We start from the raw sequence: 27016 nt of genomic DNA, 5'->3' as shown, positions 1-27016 counted from the left end.
ATGGTTGAACCCTCGTCACTATAATGTATAAACCGTCATCTAACACATCCATCTTTATATTTTTCGGTTAAAGATATACTTTTATAACTTCCTTTGTTAATCTTATCTTACTGAATAAAATATATAAATGATTTTTTTTTTTTTTTATTCATTAACTTCACTAAAATGGAGATGAACTATTACAATAAAAAAATACAAGATGTACTTATCCCACTTTCAATTCAAATCATTATATATTATAAACGATAGACTCTCTAGTTCTTAGTTTATGTTAAAAAAAAATGTATTTTATTGGCATCTCACTCAAGTGTATGAACTGAACTAAAGATCTCTCCTTGTAATAGCCAAATGCTCTTACCATTTGATTTTAATTTAAATATAGAACACTTATATAAAGCTGTTTATTGTTTTATAATATATAGTTGCAGTAGATTACTGGTTGGTATACAGCAGTTACACATTGCTATGCAATCTAAAAACTTCCAGCTCAAGACCCAAAAAGGAACTCAGAACCTTAGACTGGTAGCCGCCCGTGTTGGTGTCTCTGTAACTGTAGACTCCGGCAGGACCACCTATTTCGTTTCTATTGTTCTTTCTCGGTGTCGTGTTTGTGGATGGAGGAGGCGTTGCTGTTACTGTTAGATATGCTACTGCATCGCTGCCATACACCTCTCATGGGTCTCTTGTTGTTTTACTGTTGCCTCGTTACTGTTTATTTTTCTTATGCCTAAAAGAATAATAATTTACAGATTATAATGAAAAACACCCAAATTGCAATATGATAGAGAGTCACTAGTGAGCAGTGACTTATGAAGAAAAGAAAGAAAAAAGAAAGGGTTTAGGAAATGATCATATGCTTACGTGAGAATGATAAGCTGAGAGAGTGATAATGCAATATGCGCATGCCTAGTGTTTTTTTATTTCTTAATTATTTATTTCCAAATAATAATAATAAAAAAAAGGGTGCAAGAATTTTCAAGCTGCACAATCATTTCGTCAATTATAATTATTTTCATTCCACTTTGGAAGTTGGAACACATAATCTAACAAGTTAGCAATCGGATTATTTCTTTCTTTTTTATAATATTTACTCTTATGAATTCCCTTTAATAAACAAATCAACATCAAATAATCATCACCTAAATCATTATTTAGCAATTATAACGACCAATATTTGTTCTTTTATCTCCTCCCCACTTTTCTAGCTATTTAAGTATTGTATTATTTCAGAAAATTCATAAATGAATACAGAATCTGTATTTGATCGAGTATAAATTGCTCACTAGTCTAATTAATTAATTGACACATATTCTAATTTTAAATAATAATATGTATAAATCATTGATGAAATATATATTTAAAAATTACATATATAATTATTTTCATTAAGGGTTAACTTAGATAGCAGCAGAGAGTGCTACTCCCGATAATAAGACCATAACAACAGTTTCAGTCTAGTGATACAAAAATGAAATGTATTATTAATTTACTTAAACAGATTAACCACATTTTATATCAATCAAATTGAAGAAAAGAATTGGATAATTAGTTAGTCTAAGAACACATATATATATATATATAATTCTAGGTTTATATTTTAAAATAATTTACTTTGGACGCCAGTAATTATTACAAAAACCCAACAGAAAATGAAAATTCTAATACTATGATTTAATAACACAATTCAGAATGTGGTGAGGGAAATTACTTCCTCATCCTATAATTTGACTTTAGAGTCCTAAGATAAATAGGTGCATGGGTATTAAATTCTGGATTAGATTTAGACCCACTAGTCAACTTGGTAATGGCATGCCCAAGTTCATAAATTTGCTCCAGAATAAGACCTATTGAAGAAAGAAAAAGGAGAGTCTTAAGGTGAAATAATGAATAGAGCAGTTTTAATTAGTTTAGTAATAGTTGAATTCAAAATTTAATTTTTATTAATCGACTCTATGTTCTATTTAATTATCTCCCAATCTTCACTAGTTTTAATTTATTATCTGATTCGGTCTGGATGGATTTCTTTTTCGGGTCGGTCCAGTGTTTTATTTGGTAGGTACCCTACAATTTTTGGATCAGAGCATTCCCCTGTGACATATAATCTACGACAGTGTACAAGGGTGGCTTTTTAAACGGGATTTGCTTTTGACCTAATATTTTGTTGCTTTCGCAATAGTAATTTACTTCCAATATTAAATCTTACTTTCGGTTCAAAAAGAAATTTAACTGAATTTTTTTAGTTTAAAAGTTTAATACTATAGCAGTAAGCCTATCTTTAGAGTTAAAAGTTCTTTGTGTTTGTTGGGTTTAATTAGATCCTTAATCAATGCAACACTAATGTGTTAACTAAAAAAGATTTTAGTCAACATTAAGAGTCTTTTCTAGTTAATTTAAATTTAAAATTTTATTATCTACAGGAGTAATATCTGACATATTTTAGATCACTAAATAAAAAAAATTACCACTCATTAGAAATAGTGAATATGAAAAATGAATTTTAAAAGTTTTTGCCTTTCTGAGTTAAATTTTTTTCTAAATTTATATGGCATTTAATTACTAAATACATACAATTAAAATTCTTCATTGGTAATATGAATTTTAAATTTTATAATTTATTAATATATATTATTCGTGAAATAATATTATCCAAAATAATAATAATAATAGCTCTCTTTTTTTTTTTTTTTTTCTTCTTTCATCCACTTTCTCTTCACTTCCTAAACAACGTGCCAAAGAATTAGAAAACCAAGGACCTCTACAAATGTATCAACAATTTTCACCATTGGTGGGAACAACAAGAGTTCCAAGTGCCCTTCCAACAATTATCCAATCATATAAGAGTTCTCATTTGTCACTTGCTTCAAATCCTTTGATTCTTTTTGTTATTTCTCTCATCTTCCCAACAATTGACATCTGCACAAGAATGCCAAGGATATATCCTCCCCACCTTCAACCCAAAATGACAATAAACAGACAAAATAAAAATGTTAAGACTTTGTGGCCATTTACATTGATTATTATCTACGTATTAAATTTATTCTTATCTTAATCAAATCAAATATTCACTTCAAAAATTATATACAAAAATGATTCTGTAGAATTTATGTATATGGTCCTAAGTGTTGGCATGCTGATCGAATTTAATTTATAATTTTTTTATATTTTTATTAATTTATTTGAGCATATAAGTATTTCTATTTAAATCTGAAATAAATTCGAATAATATAAATAATCTCATAGATAAATTTGAAAAGGGAATATGAATATCTATAATATAATAAGATTTAAACAAAAGAACATTCCTAAATAGAATAATATCTTACCCGTTGTTAATTGTAGGAGGTTTCTTGAGGAGTTGGAGATGAGCAAATACAGAGATGGGAGAGCAGTAGGGACAAAAGGCAATTAAGGTTTGTATTAAAATTAAAAATAAAAATAAGAAAAAGGTAATTAAGGTTGTTAAAAGGTTCAATAATTAGAAAGAATAGGCAAAGACTTAATACATACCAACAGCATCACTAAAATAATAATAATAATAATAATAGACATAGAATTCTGAAATGACATAATTACATAAATGACAATAAAATAATGGGAGAAGATAATGAGGGGAAGTGGGTCGCTCCCACCAAAATCATTTGGTGTGTAAACGTAATCTGTATTCTCTTCTCAGAGCACAAAAACGACGTCTTTTTTCCCCCACTAGAAACTCGGAGTGCGTGCCACGTGTCGACTTCCCAACTCCATCCGCAATCTTCTTTCTTTCTTTCTTTTTTTTATTTAGGCAAAAACTCCATTCACCAATCTCACTAAACGCCAACTAACATTTTGCACATCCTTTTTCTTTAAATTATTTATTGCTATTTTTTTTTTTCACAATTACATTTATAAGGCATAATAATATTATATATTATTTTTTTATAAAGTTTAATTTAATAAGAAATAATAATTAAGTGCTATCCTCATTTTAACTTAATATTATGTTAGGCCACAAGCCATATCCCACATTTCACCTTTATTGCCTAACATGTTGGCTTTCTTTTTCTTTTTCTTTATATATCTCTCAATAATACCCTTCACCCAATAATAATAACCCCACCAAGTAGATGTTCACTTCCTGTGGCACCACACAGCCTTAACATATGACCGTACATGCATAATCTTTATTATTTGCACAAATACTTATTGAAAACCCACAAACCCTAGTTGCTAAACAGCAAAACTAGGGTTTTAGCACCACTACATCTTCCAAAACAACAAAAGAAGGCACAAGTAAATAATTTAAAAATGAAATGCACAAGACAAGCAGTTGATGGTGTGGGATAACTTTTGTACGAGATAGTGTTGGGGACTGATAATTAGTGTCACTCAGTCCATTATTTTAATAAAGAGAAATAAATGGAGAAAAGATAATGGTGGCTAGCAGCTCTATACATATCTCCTCAAGTTTCAGTGGCTATAACTATCTCAGCAACTTGACTACTAGCAAAGTTTAAGAAGAATTTGCTACCACTTTTATATCTCTGTTTACCACCGCCAATTCTTCTCCTTAATTTGAATTCTATTTTCACACTAAATCCTTGCTTCTCCACCTCATTATGGATATATCACCCACTGTAAATTCATTACATATCTAGTTAATCTAACGTACAACCATTAATCATTATATTTTACTGGTAATTTAGAGATATGACATATATTACATATCCAATTTCTGCATACGCATCTTAATAATATATTAGTGCATTGTCAATATCCTTCCAACCGCAATAACAACACAATTTTGATCTTCAATCATATAAAGAACATTAAATAGTCAATTGATGCGAAGCAAAGAGATAGAATCGAGGGACATAATAGAAAATCGGCATTGGGAGTAAAGGTGGCAAACTGAAGTGGGTTTCTTGTTAGGTTGGGGTAGAACACCCAAAAAGAGAAAGGAAGAATCCATTAAAAATGGAGCTAGGGAGCCACATAGAAAATAGGGTTTTGGAGGAATAATAAATTATAAATTAATTTCCTTTTTACCGGTAAAATTGTATAAATAAATAAGTAAAAAAGGGTGAGGGGAGGGAGGGAGTGGTGCGAAAAGAAAACTCATGGCATGATGGTGTATAAAATATATGCAAGTTGAAGGGTAAAAAGAGATGCACTGAAAATAGGATTGGCACAGGTTTGCAAAGAAAGTGTATATATATATTTGGATACAAGGGGTCGCTGGACCCATACACTTAGTTTTTATTTTTAAGTTAGTGCTCTGCAAAACCATATATCAAAAACATTTATATTTTTATCGACACAAATTGGAGTCTGATTGACGGGTGCTCCTTTAATCATTCTCTCTCTCTCTTGTTCGGCTTACACAATAAAATAAGGAAGTGAGAATATTTGGGTTAGCATCTAATTAACCTTTAATCTTTTCTATGAAAGGTTTAGCTACTTAATTATCATATTATATTATATATGGTCACATGATACAAACAATGGTCATATCGAATTTCGGTGATACGAATGTTGAAAACTACAGTAGACTAATCAAATGACAGTTTAGAAAGAATATAGGAATCATTTGTCTTCACAAAGAAAAGAAGAAAAAAAAAAACCATTACTTTTTAACTTTATTTATAAGTTTTATTCGAGAAAAAAAGAAAAGGATATTTTAATCAGGTGATTATAATTTTCCGTTACTAATACAGCGTTTTTATTAACGGGTATCGCGTAATACTATGTGAATAAAAAGAATGATATATCAAGCCGCATCGAAAAAATATAATAAACAAAATAGAGTAGAGACATCAATATATTAGAAAGAAAGTAACAGCACAAAAGCTTCACTTACTATAAAGTAGCAATTTTAAACAAATTCAATTCATCTTGTAAACCGAGCAGCTTTGTGAACCATCCCCTCCCCCCTGCTCTCCTGGTTCTCTTTTGATAATATTCTCTTCTAGTATTTCTTTATAGATAAAGCAAATTCCTTTGGTTAAAGCAAAGGATATCCTCTGCCTCGTAAATAAAACGCGACATTTGCGTTAGCAATACTTAGGTCTAAACATATTTTATTTTTATTTAATTACATTCTCAACCTGAATTAGTAAAATTCGAATATATATCGTAATAAAAGATATTATAACTTTGACTCACCAGAATCCAAAAAGATTGATCGAGAAAACAAAGGAAAAGTGGAAATAAGAAACCAATTTAGTTGAGACGAGAATAAAAATGATCTTGTCTAAAGGCTTAATGACCGACATTTTATGGATAACCACACATGCAAAGCAAAGGGAACATTAAGAGGAGATACTTCGTGTTTACTTCTTCACACCCTTCTTTTCTTCTTTTTTTTTTTTTAAAAAAAAAAAACACATTCATGAATGGTTTTTACCAGACTACCGCGAACTATACAACAAAAATATTTATCGTAAAAATAAAAAATTTATATAATATAAAAGAAATTTGAATCCGTGATCTCTCTTTTTAAAAAATATACATTTTTGATATTTGAATTAGATCTCAAGTGTTGCTAATTTTAGTTTTACAAAACCTTCGTCTATATATTTTTTCATTATATTATATTTAATTATTAAATGAGTAATATATATTTTGCATTTTAATAATAAAAATATGACACATATTTTAATTTTTTTTATTTATATTTATCTAGAATTGATCTAAAACGTGTAAGATAAGAATCTTACGGATGATAAAATACAATTTCAAAAATTTTAAAATAGATGGCATCTAAAACTCGTAAATTAGGAGAAATTTTAAAATAAAATGCTCTTATAAATAATAATGCAGTGCACAAAGAAATAGACAAAAAATGAAAAAATGGTAAAAAAAATATATTAAGGAAACATAGAGGTGTCATGTCATTGTCCTTTAAATGATATAAAGCAAACGAAACTAACCAATCTTCTCATCTTTAAAAAGATTTAGCATGCTTTAAAAAGAGGCATTTATCAAATTATCAGTACCAGTCCAGTACTCGATTCTTCATTTGAAGTTGAAACAAAAGCAGCAGCAATAAGAAGATATTTAAATTGGAGTTTGAAGTGTACAACAGACTAAGGCACGAAACACACTAACGAAGGAAACATCCAGAATGCATGGGCACTGGGACATGGGCAGCACCATCACATGATGTCTTCTAGGAACTACTTATTTATACAACACATACATATGCTTAAGATTTCTTTCTATTTTGAACATGTGTCTGTATGTTTAACGAAAAGAGAATGGAGAGAACACAAAGAGGGAAACTGAGGTATAGATTATGAAGGAGAGTATAATAATTAAGAATATAGTTAGGCCTTATAAGAATCCACTTGGGTGATGATATAAGGTACTCTGTGTGCAGTGGTGGGAAGCACCATAATTTGTCTAGTAGATAGTACCTAACAACTTCATCTTTTCTTTTTCCAAACCCACATGCATTCAATTGTAATAATACAACCTTTGTAAATTGCAGTGCGCATGTGCATTTTCTCATTATAAGCTACCACACATAACAAACATATATATATCTACCAAGCAGAAATCGATTGTCGCTATGCCTTTAGTTACAGTTATTATTAAATGATTATTTTCAAGAAAACTGCCTGCATTTATGTCCTTTTATATTTAAAACTGAATAAAATTATATATTTACACACTTCAATCCTCTCATCATCTAATTTTAGAGAATTATTTTTAAAGTATATTCCTAATATTTTACAATTTAGGTCATTTATTAATTTAGAGATGAATAAAAACTGAAAAGTAAAATGGCAATTTTATTGCATTTCAAACAAGAAGGATATAAATATACATTTTCATGAAATGTCATGGGGCTGTAAGTAATTTGCCGTATTTTCTAATTCAGTGCCATTAATATCATTTCCCAATTCCAACAGTTAATTGCCGGCCACATGAAAAAACATACATGTCTAAACATGGCCATAATAGGAAAGAAATGAGAAAAGAGATTCTAATTATGGGAAAAACCACAGGGTTAGCAAAGATAATCACACAATTAAGTGTTAAGTGTTAGTGATAGAATATATTTTTATTTTCTGAAAGAAAATGAGTTTCAACTAAATTAACTAAAGAATTGGTGGGTTCCACCACGGAGATTGGAGGCTGTGCTAGCCCTACTACACCATAGAGTTTTTGGACACAGGAGAAATATATCCTTTCTTCTGCATCTCTCTAAGAGTCACACTGCTATATATTTATGTGCTCCATGGTTCACTTTGGGAAGCCAAGTTATAGAAGAAACTCCTTTCACTTTTTATCCCCTCCCCACCCTCCTCAACTAATCACACACACCGCCGCCACCTCGGCCGCCTGCTGCGGCCACCACTGCCACAAATATTGCTTCAGTCTTTGTCCACATATAATATATAGTGGTTAGCTCTAGTGGACGTGCAATCTTCCTGCAGAGCAGAGATGTCTGAAACTCATCATGAGACTGTTCTTGCTTACCCCGTACAACCCAATCAACAGTCTGTCCTCCAACTCACTGTATATCCTATTACTTTAAAGGTCTCTTTCTCAACTGAAAATTCAAATAGCACAGACAACCTTAACATATTTCTTTAATCTAGTACTAGCTAGTAGTATATATATATATATATATATATATATATATATATACATACATGTAATAATAGTCAAATTCACAAGTTCTTGAGTATACCAACTAATCAGCATTTTGTTATGTCATAAATATATATATAAATATATATGTTCTAATTATATATGATCTCTTTTCTTGATGTTCAGTTTGAGGAGGTTGTATACAAAGTTAAACTCGAGCAGAAAGGATCGTGCTGTGGGGGTACATGGGCCACTAAAGAAAAGACTATATTGAATGGAATAACTGGAATGGTTTGTCCAGGTGAGATCCTTGCAATGTTGGGTCCGTCAGGCAGTGGCAAAACCACTCTCCTTACTGCTCTAGGTGGCCGTCTCAACGGTAAGCTATCTGGCAAGATCACATACAATGGCCAGCCTTTTTCTGGTGCCACAAAGAGGCGGACAGGATTCGTTCCTCAGGATGACATATTATACCCACATCTAACTGTAACAGAAACCCTTCTATTCACAGCACTTTTAAGGCTACCAAAAACCTTAACTAAGGATGAGAAATTACAGCATGTGCAGCGAATCATAGCTGAACTCGGACTGACTCGGTGCCAAAATAGCATGATAGGAGGACCCCTCTTTAGAGGAATATCAGGAGGGGAAAAGAAGAGAGTGAGTATAGGTCAAGAAATGCTAATCAATCCAAGTTTGCTACTGCTGGATGAACCCACATCAGGTTTGGACTCAACCACTGCTCAGAGGATCATAACAATCATTAAAAGGCTTGCTAGTGGAGGAAGAACTGTTGTCACCACCATTCATCAGCCATCAAGCAGACTTTACCATATGTTTGATAAGGTGATCTTGCTCTCAGAAGGCAGCCCTATTTATTATGGTTCTGCATCTTCAGCCTTGGATTACTTTTCCTCAATTGGTTTCTCAACATCCATGACTATTAATCCAGCTGATCTCTTACTTGACCTCGCCAATGGTAATTTCATATTCTTTTACTCTCCTTTTCTTTTCATAATTTTCTCCATTACTGGTCAAATATATATATGAAATACTTATATACATTATTCTTACCTATACATCAAGTCAATCAATGGTGATTAATATATTTATTAATATTAAACAAGGCCTATATTTTCTTTTTAAAAGGAGAGTAAAGTGTTAGAAATTAAACCTTTGAATTATTGTGCTAAAAAACATTTAGATTTTCATCCTCTCAAATTGAGTCATCGGTGGGATGTCAGTTGGTCCACTCAAAGTGTTGTTTAAACTTGTACCTTTCACTAAATGGAGTGTAAGCAAACCCCACTTCACCCCACCACGCACCCATCCCAAACAAAAGAAGAAACAAACATGGCCTCCACGATCAGTTGCTTTAGGGAATTTCTAGTCATCTCTATGTTTTATTAAATAATAAAGACCACAGTTTTGATACTCATAACTATTTATTTACACACACACACACACACAAAATAAAATAAAATAAAGTTTCCCATATAAAACTCATGTAACAGATTAAAAATAAGAAAAGCATACAACTTAAATATTGTCCTGACAAGTGGTGCAAACAAAACAAAACAAAATTGTAGGCATTGCCCCTGATTCTAAAACTACAACCGAGCAAGGAGAGAACACGGAACAAGAACAGAAGTTGGTGAAGGAAACTCTCATTTCTGCTTTTGAGAAGAACATTTCTACAAGACTTAAAGCTGAGCTTTGCAGTACGGATGCCAATAGCTACAATTACACCAAAGATGGCTTAGCAAGTATACATCTCCATCTTTTCCTAGTACCCAATTGATTCTATTACACAATCACTTTAGTACTGTTTAAAAAATTACAACCAACCTCTTTGTTTGATACCTTTTTTTAACTAAGGATAGATACTGGTGTATGCATATCAGGAACTGATACAAAGTCAGAACAATGGTGCACTAGCTGGTGGCATCAGTTCAAGGTGTTATTTCAGCGAGGATTAAGAGAGAGAAGGTATGAATCTTTCAACAGGCTAAGGATTTTCCAAGTTACCAGCGTGGCTATACTTGGTGGACTTCTTTGGTGGCGCACGCCAGCTTCTCACATCCAAGACCGCGTAAGAACACTCCTCTTTTGTTTCTCATCCACTTGGATTCTGATTCAGAAACCATCGCCATCACCACATGGGGTGGTGCATCGAAATTTTATCTGCCATTTTTGCATGAGAACTTTTTTTACTTATAATAGAAGTTTCAAACTTTCGTTCCAATATACACAATTGGTTAACAGCTCTCGCGCACTACATATGCACTAATCATGCTTCCTGAATAAATTTTCTTGTCAATGTTAGATTATATATCAACACTGCACGATTGTACTTCAAATAATAATACTCAAGTGCCATATCATGCTATAGCTATGAATTCAACAATTTCCACATTTCATGTTGACTCCAATGGTTGTGTTTCTTTGTGCTGGAGAGATCTATATATCTCGAATCTGAACCAGAATAAATTCTCTGACGCCAAATATTTTTTACCGGATCAGATTCTCTTGTAAGGTGCTAATTACGAGGTTTGCATTTTGTATTGCAGATTGCATTGCTATTCTTCTTCTCAGTGTTCTGGGGCTTTTACCCGCTCTACAATGCAGTATTTACATTTCCTCAAGAAAGAAGGATGCTGATCAAGGAAAGAGCATCTGGAATGTATCATCTTTCGTCTTACTTCTTGGCCAGGACATTTGGGGACCTACCACTAGAGCTTGCACTCCCAACTGCATTTGTTTTCATAATCTACTGGATGGGAGGGCTAAAGGCTGATCCCATTACTTTCATCCTTTCACTGCTTGTGGTTCTGTACAATGTCCTTGTTTCCCAAAGTCTTGGACTGGCTCTTGGTGCTATACTCATGGACATCAAACAAGCAACTACATTAGCTTCAGTTACAACTCTGGTTTTCCTCATAGCAGGAGGGTACTATGTTCAACAGATTCCTTCTTTTATAGTGTGGCTTAAGTATGTAAGTTACAGCTACTACTGTTACAAGCTTCTTCTTGGTGTTCAGTACCGTGAAGATGATTATTATGAGTGCTCAAAGGGAGTCCTGTGCCGGGTCGGAGATTTTCCTGCTGTTAAATCAATGGGGCTGAATCATTTGTGGATTGATGTGTGTATTATGGCCTTGATGTTGGTGGGTTATCGACTCATTGCCTATTTAGCACTGAGTAGAGTGCAGCTGAGGTAGAAACCTAATTAAAGCAGAAGCAGAATTGTCCATTTTCAAGAAACAAGATAGAGTTTGAAGAGTTTTCTCCTTCTTCAACTGAGGAATAATTAATTAATAATGTTAGATTGAGCTGGGAATCAGGTTGTGAGAGATTTTTATCAACTTCCCCAACTGATGAGTTCATATGCAGTGACTTTTTTTTTTTCCCCTCCTGTTTTCCTGTTTATCTTTGCTACATTTTCAGATAATGCAGGCTAACTCATGTTGAATAAATATGAATATATACTATAGTTGAAGTATCAAAGGAAAGTAAGAGAAGCATATGCATTCCCTATTGCAGCAAAATGGAAGAAGAAAATGACCACAACTTCAAGTCCACTAATCCTCTATATAAAGAAACTGATCATTGCTGTGTCTTTGTGGGGTTTCCAGAAAACTGTTTGCCTTTGTTTTATAAAATAAATAAATAAATAAATAATTCTGGATCAACAGATCATCATTAGCATCACAATTGATGATGGTAATACGACTCGCCAGAAGAGCAGAGTGAAGGGAAGCCCTCATTTCTGACTCTTCCCTTTTAGTGGATTATCATTATATCATCAATGGACGGAGGGAAGTTAAGTTCGGTTAAGACACGGATATACCTGTGGTCAAAAGTGGGATGAACAATAACTGGGAAATTTTCCATTGATCATTAGGGATAAAACTAATGATTTATTCATAGGATAATTATATCCAAAAGCAAAGTTAATGCTAATGTTTTGACAGTAGATAAGATATTTGTATATATAATTAATAAACTACTAAATATGGATAAGAATATTTGCGATTAAACCTTATTCATTCATCAAACACTTTTACTGGGTTGAAGCTTTTATCTGAGTTTGAGGAATGAACGAAGATCTCTTTTTCTATTACATATTTATATATTTTTTAGATTAATATTGCATTTACTGTGTTAAATTTTAGCATTGACTCCGTATGATTAAAAATTAATTAATATTAAATACTACACTAATAAATAATAATATAATAATTTAATTTATAAATAATATAATAGACTAAATTAAAATACAATCTCTGGGTCTACGATGTGTTATTATTATTATTTCTTTGTTTGTTTGATCTTTTCGATAATTGTATTTCCACTGTGTTTATGCAATCACCCAATAACGGATCGACACATCATTCTCTGTTGAGAAATGTAACGCCTGCATTTTCTCATCATACATGTTATGTACATTTACATTTAATCATTGGACATATGATGGTATATTAATAATATTTTTATTTTATGGGAACAGATATATATTAATTATAAGTAGAGAATAAGAAGCATGATATTAGATTATTAATTTAGATAAGTTGATTAAGTATTTGGGTTATGTGTATTAAGCCTTAAGACTTAATTGAACCAATAGCTAAAGGTTGGGTAAATAGATTGGACTTAAAAGATACAATTAAAAGTTAGTACATATATATGGTTAGTAAGAATTAATGTAGGATGATAAAACTAGTTAAGTAGGTGGTGGCATTGAGAGATGAATATTGGAAATTGGAACCATGAGCAAGCTCATTTTACCTCTTCATTTCTCTAAAATTCATACATGGCCAAAAATTTAAAATTTGGAACAAGAGAGAGGAGTGGAATACCTAGAAAAACTTTAAATTAAGATAAGATTTTACCAACTATTGAAGGAGCCAAGCTAAAGCTAAAAGATTTAAGCATATTAGCAACCCAAAAGCTGAAATTGGTGAGTTGTTACTTGAGTATTATTAATTTGTCATTAGGGTTCTTGATTACAAATTGGATAAACTTCAATTGATGCTTTTATTGATTAATTAAAGGTCTGATTATCATGAATTAGTAGAGTATTGAATGATTGCATAGAGATTAAGCTTGATTTAAGTTTAAGTATGTCAAGATAGAAAACGGTCAAAATTCCAGCAACCTTGATGTTCTGTATTTTGGGCATCACATGGGTTATATAAGTCCAAATTAAGCTTAATTGGTATCTATGGAAATTTTGAAGAGCCCTATATAACTTTGTAGTTTTGTGATTTTGCTATTTTTGCCGTTTTAGTTGCTTAAATTGAGTAAACAAATTGCTGCTTGGGTACAACTAGCTTTATGACCCTTGCTCAGTAATTTGAGAATAATTAAATCTATAGAAGTCGGAATTGAGTAATTCTTCTTGAAGATGAAACTAGACGCATAAGCGTATATGTCTATTTAATACGAGATTTTTGTATTGAGCCAATTTTGCCCAGCAATAAATATACTTTGGTACTAAATTCTGTCTAGAAAATAGAGATGTTGGAGACTAGTTTTATGCAATTTATTTGATGTTAATTTGAGTTAAATTGGTATATAACTAGATGGAAAATATTTATATGATATTAAAATAGTAATTGAGAGTCTTAGAGGAAGAGTTAGACCTATGAATTACAAAGGGGATGATCTTGTAATGCATTAGAACTAGCATTTACATGAATATTTGGAATATGCATGAAATGTGAATTGATGAATGTGTTAACAGGTACTCAAAGGCCTGGAAAGGAAGTTGTGGAGAAAGGAGGTTCTTATATGCTGAAGGAATAAGTGTATCTTGAGTAAGTAAATAGTTAATATTTGTTATATCCATATATTTAATCAAATGTTCTACGAATGGTTGTGTTTGCTTAATATTGTGTTGTGTTTGAATGAATAAGATGGAAATGATTGGTGTTGAGTGGAACAATTGTTATTGCTTGAATATGATATAAGTGAAATGATTGAATTGTGATGTTAAGTGCATATGTGCATGTGAATGGTGGATTCCCCTGTGAAAAAAAAAAAAATATATATATATATATATATATATATATATATATATATATATATATATATATATATATATATATATAAAGCCTTGGGAGGCTAAAGCCTAGAGAGGCTATAAAAGTGTATTATGTGAGGATGAGGCGAGCGGCCTTACGTGTGTGATAGGTGAGGATGAGGCGGGCGAGCACATTAAAGGGGATCCACAAGCCGTGAGAACTAACCATAATTGTTGAATTGTATTTCTTCTATGATGGTTGTACTGAATTGAGTAGAATGGTATGAATTTATACCTAAACTATGAATTATGGTAAGTTATGTGATTGGGTGGAAATTGTATTAAGTGTATGTGATATAGATTATGTTGATTATTTATTTACTGAGCTGGAGGCTCACCCCTCCAAAATTTTTCTTTTCAGGTTTGTAAATAGTAGTGCATCCGTTGGTTGTATTCGAAGTCTAGCTTTTAGCAGTTCTGTCAGGTTGGGCCAGTTTTGTGGAGTCTCCTCCTGATGCATTTTGTATGCAGTTATGTGATGTATATAGAAGTGTGCCTTGTAAGGCATAAGAAGATGTTTTGAATACTTGTTAAATAATGTTTAAGTATAATCATATGTTTATATGTTAATAACCTTGTGTCTTGATTCTTAACAATCTGCATATTGACCTATCTACATATAGTATATAGTCTATGATGGTTGTATGCTTTCTGGCTAATGTCTATTGGTTAGCATGTAATGGGGGTGTTACAAGAAATTCCATATATTTTGTTCACTCTTCTGTCTCCCAGAAAGACTTTCACATGCCTCCGGACATTTTGTCCCCATTATCGCACCTCTAATTCAGGCAGAAATAAATAAAATTTAAGTTGCTTTCTTTTTTATAAATTTTATGTAAATTCATTCATCTGTTTGTTTAAAAGTTAAAATTAAATATTATAGATTTTATAAAATTTATAATTCCTTTAAAATTCAAATCTTTCATTTTTCATAGATATCATTTAAATAGATAAACTATTTTGCCAACAAGTTTTTTTTTTTTAACTACCCATATTAACAAACTAATATTTGAAAATTAATTTTTATCCTAACTAAAAATAATCAAAATCTCCATCTATCATCAGTTAATTAATATTTGTTTGAAACTAACTAAAATTTATATACAAACAAAGTATATAATGTGACTCCATATAGAGCTATTTAGCAATTATGAATTGGTTATGATAAATCTCGGCAATATACATTTTATAATATATAATACTATAGAAATGAATATATTGTTAATTTTTAATTATATAATAATGTTTGTATTATGTGATATAATTTATTTTTATTTATGATAAACATAAAGAATAAATTTGAAATTTACTCGTTATATCCATAAAACCTTAGTTAGTCATTCAAACTTAAATCTAATAGAATCTAATCATAAATTTTAGAATTTTATTATAATAATAAACATTGTCTTGATCAAATAATTCCATTAATTTCACTTTTTATGATTTTCAAATTTATAATTCATGTACTTGCTCTAATATACGAGATCCAACACTTATGTCAATCCTAATTTAGAATTTTAATCACAATAAGTAGATGAGTAATATATATAGTTCTATAATTTTATATTAAATAATTCAAATATATTTGATTATTTAATAATAATACATATATATTACTATTTGTAATAATAACTACATAAGAATTTGAATTTAGTACAAATTGAATATTTAATAAAAAATAAAATAGAAAAAAATATGAAAAATTCTTTTAACGGGTCTGCCAAAAAACTAGAAAATAGGATTAAACCTCACTTCTTTCGCTTTCGTTCATTTTTCTAGTCTTGATATAATCGACATACTTTTTTTTCTTTTTTTTGAATTACTTATTTTATTATTCGGGACTATGCGTTTGAAAACTAAAGGACGTGAGAGGGACGGGAGTGAAGCACTATACTAACATTCCGTTTGGTTTAAGCTAGGAATGGGAATGGCAATAAAAATAAGAATAAAGAGAAATAAGAATGAAAATGAAAATAATTATATTTCACATATTATTTAGTTCATTATGGAATGTAAACTCATTTAGTGTTGATACCAACAATACCACTTAATTATAATTAAAAATAATAATAATTAATTTGTAATTATTATATACAATAAATATATAAAAGTAATTATTATATAAATGACAAATTATTATTTTACCCATATTTGACCATTTATAATTGATTCAACTTGATGACGATGAAATGAACTTTTCATCTCTTAAAATGATAGAGAATTTATAATTTTTAAATAATTTTTAATGAATCAAACACTAATAACAAAAATGGTTCGATCATGCTACTCTTTCACAAACTAAACCACCTCTAAATTTCTGTCTAATGATACGAGGAAGTGAACAAGAGAGAATAAGGTCACAAGCTCCCGGGCAATGTTTGAGGGGAAGAGACATTCAAGATAAATAAAAATAAAGACAAGACCCACACACATAGAATCTGTGAGAGCAAATCTCAACAAAATCAGGAGACTAAGGCCCACGTCAGGGTGGACATAGTGGAGTAGAGGTACACTGCTGCTGCTTCTACTCATGCGAACAACAAAAAATTCAGGGTAATGACACGCCCAAAAATCACTGTCGTTTGTGCCTGATAAGCTAGTGCACTATCCCATCCCCACACCCACATGATATCTTCTCCTGCCTACGAAACTCTTGTTTTTCTTTTCTTATCTTAGCGCACACATATATGATATATATAGCTTCTTCTAGTATAATAGGAGTCTAATGACAATCATTGAGGCGTGATCCATTTGTTTGCACGTTTTCATCAATGGCGAAACCAGCATTCGAATGCGGGGACCCATGTGGACTTTTCACATTTTATCGTAACCAAGAGAGGATACTGCAGTCCCTAGCTGTTATTAATCAGGCTTATATATATGTATATGGTGAAGAACACTGTTAAGCGATACTCCCACGTTGTGCTGTTAATACATACGGTGGGTTAACTTAACAGTCACCACCACCGGGTACAATTCATTCCACGTAATCCTTTGCTAGGCGTTACTGCTTTATTAGTTACTAATATCATTTCTGAAGGAAATGGTATTCGATGATTCCCCACCATTAACGAGGCAATTGAGAAATGAAGAACTTACAGAAAGAGATGATGAAGAATAGCAAATCTAGAGAAGCTTACTTGTTTTTGGCCTACTTAAAAACTTATTGTTCCTTCAATCCCATAAAGAACCCAAGGACGCGTGTAACGGCTAGAAAATGCAATGCCAAACGGATGGTTTCCATGGAAAGTGGCTTATTCTCGGTAGATATAAAAGTAGAATAGTTGCAGAGAAGGAGGATCTTTATGTTGATACACTACCGATTGCTATTCATGCAAAGAAGAAATGGTTGTTCTTCTGGAATTCATTAATTAACCACTTTGTTCAACTTTGCTTTTCAAGGTAGAATCGAAAAAGATTTCATAAACATGAACATTTTAGAAAAAATGGTGAAACTTCAGGATTTAAACGTTAACTAGCTCTCTATATATTAAATTAAAAAAAAAATTATAAATCTTTTTTTAACACCCAAACACATCTTTATTGTTTTTTTTTTTATTCTTAACTCTGAATCATTTTTTCTCTTCTATTATATCGCTTATGAATATTTTCAAAATAAGTAATATCAATTATATTGATATATTAATTTATATAATATTAAAATTAATGAATTGACAATTTTTAAAATAATTTTTATATTATTATATTAATAAAATTTAAGAATTTTAACGAAAATTAAGAATAATTTTTAAGAAAAGATTAAGATTATCTTAAAATAGCTAGTTTGTCATTATTTTTTAAATTTTATAAATTAATATTTGATATTAATAATTTTATTAAGTTATATCTATCAATTTAATTATATAATTAAAAAAACAACCGTAGGTAAATGACTAGTACATATAAATTTTTTTTTACTTTTTGTTTATTTATATATATATATATTTAAATTAATTAATAAAATAAAAATTAATATAGAAATTTCATTACAACTCTCTATCCAGAAGAATTGAATAAAATTTTTTAGTCTTTTTTATTTTTTAGTTTGAGATTCTAATGAATAATTTCATTAATGTTATAAACAGTCAAATTTTTAATGTTACGGTTAAAATCTATAAAAGAAATTTATTTTATTTGAAAAAATATAAAAAATAAAAATAAAAATAATAAAAATAAAAAAAATATTTTAGTATTATATAATATATTGACTCACTAACGTGAAATTTATTTAAATTTTATCTATTTTGGTAGAATTTAGTATAGCTATAATTAATTTTATAAAAAATTAATTATATATAAAATATTAAATTAATATTGTATATAAATTTTAAATTTATAAATATATTTCATATATTTTATTAATTTATGTAAAGCATAAAACAAATAATTTTTTTATTGAAAGAAAAAACAGTTTCTAATTTTTGAAAAGTAAAAAAACAAAAAACAGGTCCATAGTTAATAAGATCCGACATGTTAATTTTGGAAGATGAGGTAACTCAATCCAACTCCAAACGACCCAAATCCAAAATGACCAAAACCTAAAAACTAAAGGCCGAGACCAAAGAGACCCGCGACTGATAAACATCCGATCTTAAATTGTCTGAGTCCTAAATTGATTCGAATTGTAACAATCCGACTAAAAATTGATACGACCAGTCCGTTTGTGATCTCTACAATCACCGGTTAAAGAACCAAAAAAGTGTTTTGGGTAATTGATTGAGAGAAATAGAAATGGATGTTTGAAGTGTGCGATTTATGAGAAAAGAGAGGCATAAATAAGAAGAAGGAACTAAGCACCGAAGCAAAGGAAGAAGAGAAGAAGGGGAAAATAATAATAATAATAATAATAATAATGGAGGGAGAAGAAGGAGGAGGAATAAGATTGAGCAAGAGAATTAATAATGGTGAAGTTGATTACAAAACTAAATCCGGAACTGCTTGGAGCCATTCTTATCTAAACCAAAAGCCATGGCATCCTCTTTCCTATCCTAATCAACGCCGCAAGTGGATCGCCGAACAGACCCATGCCCAGCGCCAGAAACGCACCGAAGAAGTTTCTCGCGAAGTACTCAATTATTATACCTCAACTCTCCTCCTTATTAATATTTATTATTTATTTACCAAAAAATCTTATTTTGCATTGCAGTATGCTCAGGAGCAAGAATTCTTTCGTCAGACTGCTCTTATCTCCAAGAAAGAGAAGGAAAAGGTTTCTTTCTTTCCTTTTATTTTTCCTTTCTTCCTTATCGGTTCTTAACAAATATTTGCTAAATTCTGTAATGGCTCATTTTTTTGTGTTTGAGTTGTTACTTTTATGTTTGATTTTATTTAAGCTGAATTATTTGATTATCTTGATGTAATAGATAGAAACGATGAAAGCTGTTAGCTTTATGTATGTCCGTCCACCTGGTTATAATGCGGAAAGTGCTAAGGCAGCAGAGATTGCTGATGAGAGGAAAAGACAAGAAGAGGACGACCCTTCTTCTCAGCCTGCGCTGTACTTCTCAATTGTTTCTTTATCATCTGAAATGTTACTTATGCAGTACTATATTTGAAGTTAAAGTTAACTGATTATAGATTTTGTGTTTTTTAGGTTACCAGAGTCAACCTCTAGTAGAGATCCTTTAGGAGAAGAAAAGAAGAAACTAAGGCCGAAAGATGTATTTGGTCGCCCTGTACCCACTGAAGAAGAGTTTCAAGTCCTTAAAAATGCTCCAAGGTATTCTGTTTATGTGTTTCCTTTTGATTTTATCTGTGTGAGCTTCAAAAGAATTGTTGCATGCATACATGATTCAAGAATTATCAAGTCAGAAATCTAAGCTGGACATCTTTACGTACTCAGTTTGTGACAAATGCCACAACCTGAGTCCATATGAGGCCACAAAGATTTCACTAATTATGCATGAGGATTGGTTTGCCCAAATTTATAGGTGTTGATATGTTTTTAGATATTGTACCAACAAATCACTGTTTTCTCAGGGGATTTGTGACTTCTAGAATTTATATATATATATATATATATATATATCTCATGAACCTTTCTAGAATTTCTGCTTTCTACTCACGTTGAATTGTCAGAACGAAAATGCTGGGAAGTGGGAGCCCTTCTTTGGTATTGCTTTCTAGTCAGTTCAACTTGGAGTTTGTTTGTTCTCTTACTCCTTCGCGCTAGCTTTCACATTTCTCTATATGCTCTCATGCAGTAGTGAGCCCTTTTACACATTTTACACTTACTAATGCTGACATCTTGCAGGCTGGAGACAGGTCTTCCTGCAAGGGTGAAGCCATTTGGTATTGAAGTGCGCAATGTAAAATGCATAAGATGTGGCACTTATGGTCATCAAAGTGGTGATCGTGAATGTCCTCTAAAAGATGCTATAATGCCTAACGAAGAGAGTCGATTAAAAAGAGATGATCCGTTGACTGCCATCATGGCTCAAATGGATCCTAGCGAGGTTCGTAATATTTCTAGTTGGTTGTGCAGAAAGTTGATGATAAGTATCATGGTTGCATTATGGTTTGGCATAACATTCTTGAGCAGCAGCCAATAAGATTCTTTCTATTCATGCACATGCACAGTTGGCATGCATGGGAAACTACCAAAATCTGTTCATAAAACTTCTTTAAGAAACAACTGCCTCTTCCTTCAGTTATTCAGAGTACATTTCTGACCTAGCAACAATTGAGGAGTTGAATAGCCAAAGCAAGTTGTTAGATGCTTTCAGATAGGTGCCTTCTATCGTTGCCAGAGTGGACATGCATTATACAATTTTTTTTGCCAGCCAATTTGTTTGTATTGCAATAAAGAGGGAACGGTTGGCATCTTTCTGGTGTTTTCTTACATTTAGTTTGCGTGGAAACAGTGTCCTTAATGTAGCTTTTTTGACAAACACAACCATGTTTCCCTTTAATTTATCTTACTTTTTTAAGCTTCTAGCAGCCGTTAAAGTGGGAGCTGAAGCAAAAACCAGGAATGAGTCCTCCTCGTGGGGGTTTTGATCCAGATGATCCCAATCAGCAAATTGTTGCTGAGGACATATTTGATGAATATGGAGGTGTGTTCTTTTTTGCCAGTAGCATGAACTTTAGTGTCATCTTATTTTGGATTAGTATAGTTTTTCATCTCCATCAATCTTGTAGGATTTCTCGGTGGTGATATCCCTGAGTTGCTGACAAATTTTTCTCCCACGAAATCCAGAAAGAAAATAAAAAAGCATAAACGCAAGAAAAATCCATCACCTAGTAAAGGATTCACAACGTCTGAAGAAGATGGGTTATCCTCACCTTCAGATAATGAGGAGAGTAGATCAAAGAAATTAAAGACAAAGAAGAAGCTGAACCATCCTGAATCAAGCTCCTTTGATGACCTGAAGTTTGGTGGGCATTCCAGGAAGAGTAGACGCAAGCATTCATATTCACCTGATGAATCTGGCTGCAATAGGTATCATAGGAGTAAAAGGAGCAAGCAAAAGCATTCTTATTCATCTGATGATTCTGGCTGTGATAGGCATCACAAGAGTAAAAGGAGCAAGCAGAAGCCTTCATATTCATCTGAAGATTCTGGTTATGACAGGCATCACAGGAGTAAAAATAGCAGACGAAAGCATTCTTATTCATCTGAAGAATCCGATTTTGAAGAGCGCCGGAGAAGTGAGAACAGAAAGAAACATCTAGCTTCATTTGAACATTCCTCCCCTGATAGGCATCACAAGAATGAAAAGAAACAAAAAAAATCTTATAAACATTCATCTGATGACTCTGACTTCGGTAGGCGCTGTGGAAGTAAACACAGCCGCCACTGTCATTAGTGTAGTTCTGTATCAGAGAGAGTTTTCAGATGCCTTACATTCCTTTTCTAAAGTATGTTTTAGTAACCAATGGTCAACTGTTCTTCGAGATATTCATTTGGAGATGAAGCATCTGTAAAATTTCGAAGTCAATGTATGCATTGTACAAACTTCTGTAAAGCTTTTTCATAGCTGAGACTGCTTTTTAGATCATTGGTATCTTTGTGAAAAATTTCAATGGAATGCAAATGAGTCGTGGCCATTATAGAGTATATATCGTTAACTGATTGATCTTTAGAGTGTTTAATTCTTAAGTTCTGGAATTATCATCCCAAGCAACTCGAGCAATGTTTCAAGTCAAGGCAGCTGCTCGCATTTCTTTATACTTCTGAATCACTCTGATTGACTACTATTGATGTGTCGGGGGGTCTATCTTCTCTCTTAACACTAGAGGATTTTTCTTCTCATTTATCTTGAATTTACAATAAATTTAGCCAGAATTTCAGTATCTAAACTACTATGACACGTTTGTTAAAAAGAAAAGAGAGAAAAACCCATTTATTAAAAGAAACAAATAAGCTCAATACTAAAATAAAAAGGAAGAAATAAAAATAATAATAACAGCATCTGCCATTATACCTGTAACCATATTAATACTATATACATGAGTAGCATTTATGTATTTATATTTGAATTTTAATCAGCAATAGAATTTAGCCTAATCGTCGCTTCCTAATTTCATGTCCCGACATGCGTGACGCTGTATGTGTATAGCTATATTTCTTTTACATGGTATTGGAAATAAAAACCTGCGATGAAAACAGAGGAGCAATTTCTATAGCTTTTTCAGGTCATTTTCCCTCACAAAAAGTCCATGGAAGCCATATGGAACTCGCCGGGGCAGCCTCACGGCTGCCACTATGTCAAGATTAGGTGATCTCGCATCCATTACCAAGAACTTGGATTCTCCAGCAATTTCATCATGTACATATGACACCACAAATCCATCATCCTCCTCTGCGTCTATATTGTCAGGCTCCCTTGCCACAAAGAAAGGCTCGCCCCCGTAGCATTTCGGGCCGAACATCCTACTAGCCACCGTGCATTCCTGCCTATCTCCTTTGGAGACGTCCAGTTTCACCACCCCTGATATCTTAGGCATTGGGTCACCTATGGCTGCATATACATATCTGTTCTTTTTCCCAATGTAAGCAGGGTTTATCACTGCAAAATCTAGATTTCTTGCTGAAACAGGGTTTCTTGTTACTATGCCTGTTTTTAAGTCTATTCTCACTTTCTCCACCAAGGCATGGACAAGCTCCATTCTCTCAAGGGTGTGTTCTACGGATAATATATTTGGTGCCAACATGACTATTGCGTCCTCCTCATCCCATGCGTTGATTGCATGAATTAGATTGAATCCTGGCACATCGAACCACCTCATTTCTGATTCATCCTTTGCATATCGAGGGATGATTCCAAGCCTTGGTACTTTTGTTGGGTCCGCACCTACAGGAGAGCCTCCTCCAAATATCATGTCCATGGGGTTCATAACAATTTGTATGTCAGCAAATATAGCATACTTCTTGCTGATTGCAAAGTCATGAAGAAAAGATGGGCGAACCATGGAAAATATGGGCACATCTGGCTGTTTATTTCCTTTTGAATCAAAGCGAAAATATGTTAGAAATGGAGGCACAGGACCATACCGAAAAGCAAAAGCCTCGCCTGTCTCAAGGTCTATCTTGGGGTGAGCAGTCATGCTCATGAATAACTTCCCTTCAAAATCATGGCGACCTAGAGTCTCAATGTCTCCATTTAATGTCAATCGAACAGTATAAGGCAGATCAGATTCACCAAGTGCATAAAGACGATTGCCAAAGAAAGCAAGGCTGGTGTTTGCTAGACCAATGCCATTAACCGGATTGAATTGACCAGAAAGAATTCGAGCAGCTGAGAGAGCACCGCGTGTTGCCGAGGCCGCAAGGCCGTTGAACCCAGAGAAGACATTAGGAAGAAGTGGGGCTCCAGCATCACGCTCCATAGTGTATTTATAGGTCTTCACATAGCGGCTGCAGAGAGTGGCCTTGCCTTGAGAGATTCTGATGGAGTGAAGCATGCCGTCTCCATCAAATAGGTGGTAAGGCCCTCGAGGGAGGTACTGCGGGTTTGGTCCGTTGCGAATGTAGGCACCATCAAGGCATGACAGAAGTGATCCCTCCACCACCTCACACTCAGTTGGGGGGAGTTCATCAACTGGAGCAAAGTTATCGGAAAGTATGTATCTTGGATCAACCGAAGGCCGCATTGGAGGGTCTATAAATTTGTTGATAATGTCGTCAAATGCACTGAACATCAAAGTGGGTAAGTTTGGCTCCACTCGCCTCTTTGCCCCGGCCACTGCCGAATTTTTCATGGTTGAAGGTGGTGGTGATTTAGTTGCAGTGGTTATAGGTGAAGAGGAGGTTGATGGACTTTTGATAGTGGTAGTAGGTCTTGTCGTTGTGGCCTGAGGTTTATCTTCAATTCTAACAGATGATACAGTGAAAAGAGGGAATGGAAGTAAAGTTGATGCCCTTACAGGGGAATTGAGCAAGTTCGTGGTAGGGGAAAGAAAGAGCTTTGAAGGATGCACAGTAGAGAGGAAAGTGGAAGAAAAGGCGTCCATATTGCTGCCCTTCGTCAACAACATTGGACCTAAAGGAAGAATGTGGGGAAGACTATTTATTGTTGGAACATGAGCTTGTCTTGGAAACAAACACGTGGTTTTCAGCAGTTTTTTATAACTTGTAAGTTCCCGTGTAGTATTTAATTTCTTGTTTAACTTTGTACAAGTTCCTATGTTAGTGTCATTGGGAACTACTGGCTTGTAAGTCCCCATGTAGTATTTAATTTCTTATTTGACTTTGTACAAGTTCCTATGTTAGTGGCATTGGAAACTACAACTTTTGTAATCTCCTTCTCTATTTAAATCAAATGTTAAAGGCTGAAAATATAAGGAAAAAAAAAACATATTTTTTAGCCATTTCCTCTCAATTTCTCTTCATTATTTCCATATTTCTTAAGAACTTGAGCTCAGATTTAGCTCAGTTTATAAGAACTTTAGCTCAAACCTAGCTAAGTTCTATTTCATTTCCGCATTTGGTATAGCTCACATCTGAGGCTAAAACAGAAAATCTAGAGAGTCAAACACGTGAGGGAGAGAAATACCGAGTGTTTGAAAGATTTGTGAGATTTTTTGAAAAAGAAAAAGAAGAACAAGAACAAGAACAAAACCAGAAAAATGACTTCAAGTAGCTCATCAGCTCCAGCAGCTCCTACCTTCAACGGATCACTTTATCATTTGTGGTCGGTGAAGATGAAAACTTACCTCAAATCTCAAGGTCTATGGAAAGTGGTTGAGACAAATGAAGATCCTCCCGCTCTCAGGCCAAATCCAACAGTAGCTCAGCTCAGAGACCATGAAGAACAGCTCCTCAGGAAAGATAAAGCCTTGACTTGCATCCACTCAAGCTTGGTAGATCATGTTTTCACCAGCATCATGGACCTGGAAACACCCAAAGTTGTTTGGGATTACCTCAAAAAGAGCTTTGAAGGCACAGACCGAGTGAAAGCTATGAAGTTCTTGATGCTCAAAAGAGAATTTGAGCTGCTCAAGATGAAGGATGACGAGCTAGTGAAAGATTATTCATCAAGAATGATGGATCTTGTAAACCAAATTAGGCTGTATGGTGAAGCTCTACCTGATCAGAGAGTGGTGGAGAAGATTATGGTCAGCGTACCAAGAAAATTTGAAGCTAAAATTTCAGCTATTGAAAAGTCATGTGATTTGCAGAGGCTAACAGTAGTTAAGCTCATTAGCAAATTAGTAGCTCAAGAACAAAGAAGCTCAATGAGAGATGAAGAGACAGCTGAAGGTGCTTTCTTTGTTTCTCATAAAGGAAAGAAGCCAAACAGCAGAAATAGAAGAGGTACTAGCTACAAAAATCGAGCTCCAGAAAATTCGAGCTCAAAACAGGGCAAGCTTCCTCCTTGCTCCATTTGCAAGAAAACAAACCATGCTGAAAAAGATTGTTGGTACAAAGATGGTGAAAAACCAAAGTACAAATACAGCTTTTGCAACAATATTGGCCACACCAAAAAGTTTTGCAGAGCTAAGAAAGCTCAACAAGCTCAGACGCGAGCTCAAGAGCAGGTCCTTGCAGCTGAGGAGGAGAAATCACATCCAAGAGAGCATTTATTCATGGCTTCTCAAGCTAACAAAACAGCTCAGAATTACACTTGGCTCATAGACAGTGGATGTACTAGCCACATGACACCAGATGCTACAAGTTTTACTAGCCTTAACGAGTCAATAACAACCAGAGTGAAGCTGGGAGATGGCTCAACGGTTCAAGCTAGAGGAAGATGCTCAATTTCTATCAACACTAAGAAAGGTATCAAAGTTATTTCAGATGTTCTTTACATACCTAAGCTCAATCAAAATTTGCTTAGTGTGCCTCAAATGATTAGAAAAGGTTATGGTGTCTATTTCAAAAATGCATGCTGCTATATTTTAGATACC

At 33.0% G+C, this 27016-nt stretch overlaps 3 protein-coding genes across 4 annotated transcripts; 2 read left to right on the top strand and 1 right to left on the bottom strand.

Annotated features, from left to right (window-relative positions):
• Positions 1 to 8191: 8191 nt before the first annotated feature.
• Positions 8192 to 11987, top strand: LOC8280145 (ABC transporter G family member 14). The gene is made up of 5 exons (XM_002519896.4): positions 8192 to 8526; positions 8767 to 9559; positions 10170 to 10346; positions 10485 to 10672; positions 11151 to 11987. The coding sequence occupies exons 1-5, from the start codon at positions 8431 to 8433 to the stop codon at positions 11799 to 11801; spliced, it is 1905 nt and encodes a 634-aa protein (XP_002519942.1). The 5' UTR covers positions 8192 to 8430; the 3' UTR covers positions 11802 to 11987.
• A 7158-nt stretch (positions 11988 to 19145) lies between these two features.
• On the top strand, positions 19146 to 22724 carry LOC8280146 (uncharacterized zinc finger CCHC domain-containing protein At4g19190). Of its 2 annotated transcripts, none has more exons than XM_015719651.3 (7): positions 19146 to 19730; positions 19812 to 19874; positions 20029 to 20162; positions 20259 to 20384; positions 20919 to 21120; positions 21603 to 21720; positions 21806 to 22724. In XM_015719651.3, exons 1-7 carry the CDS (start codon positions 19518 to 19520, stop codon positions 22471 to 22473), a joined length of 1524 nt encoding a protein of 507 aa, XP_015575137.1. In that variant the 5' UTR covers positions 19146 to 19517; the 3' UTR covers positions 22474 to 22724. The 2 variants fall into 2 exon arrangements, with proteins under 2 accessions (XP_015575137.1, XP_002519943.1); XM_002519897.4 differs by having other exon boundaries at positions 19147 to 19730; positions 21606 to 21720.
• A 334-nt stretch (positions 22725 to 23058) lies between these two features.
• On the bottom strand, positions 23059 to 25172 carry LOC8280147 (probable carotenoid cleavage dioxygenase 4, chloroplastic). The gene has a single exon (XM_002519898.4). The coding sequence runs from the start codon at positions 25142 to 25144 to the stop codon at positions 23288 to 23290; it is 1857 nt and encodes a 618-aa protein (XP_002519944.1). The 5' UTR covers positions 25145 to 25172; the 3' UTR covers positions 23059 to 23287.
• Between the last annotated feature and the right edge of the window lie 1844 nt (positions 25173 to 27016).

This window comes from Ricinus communis, chromosome 5, assembly GCF_019578655.1.
Source record: "Ricinus communis isolate WT05 ecotype wild-type chromosome 5, ASM1957865v1, whole genome shotgun sequence".
In the NCBI taxonomy this organism is placed as follows: Eukaryota; Viridiplantae; Streptophyta; class Magnoliopsida; order Malpighiales; family Euphorbiaceae; genus Ricinus; species Ricinus communis.
The sequence above is the reverse complement of the archived record's forward strand: the minus strand, read 5'-3'. Positions and strand labels throughout refer to the sequence as shown.

Excerpts from the sequence above, each read along its gene's own strand:
- LOC8280145 (XM_002519896.4), top strand. The coding sequence starts at position 8,431 with ATGTCTGAAACTCATCATGAGACTGTTCTTGCTTACCCCGTACAACCC. Across the intron at positions 8,527-8,766 it reads TATATCCTATTACTTTAAAG|TTTGAGGAGGTTGTATACAA; the intron begins GTCTCTTTCTCA and ends CTTGATGTTCAG. Across the intron at positions 10,347-10,484 it reads CACCAAAGATGGCTTAGCAA|GAACTGATACAAAGTCAGAA; the intron begins GTATACATCTCC and ends TATGCATATCAG.
- LOC8280146 (XM_015719651.3), top strand. The coding sequence starts at position 19,518 with ATGGAGGGAGAAGAAGGAGGAGGAATAAGATTGAGCAAGAGAATTAAT. Across the intron at positions 20,385-20,918 it reads GTCCTTAAAAATGCTCCAAG|GCTGGAGACAGGTCTTCCTG; the intron begins GTATTCTGTTTA and ends GACATCTTGCAG. Across the intron at positions 21,721-21,805 it reads CATATTTGATGAATATGGAG|GATTTCTCGGTGGTGATATC; the intron begins GTGTGTTCTTTT and ends TCAATCTTGTAG.
- LOC8280147 (XM_002519898.4), bottom strand. The coding sequence starts at position 25,144 with ATGTTGTTGACGAAGGGCAGCAATATGGACGCCTTTTCTTCCACTTTC.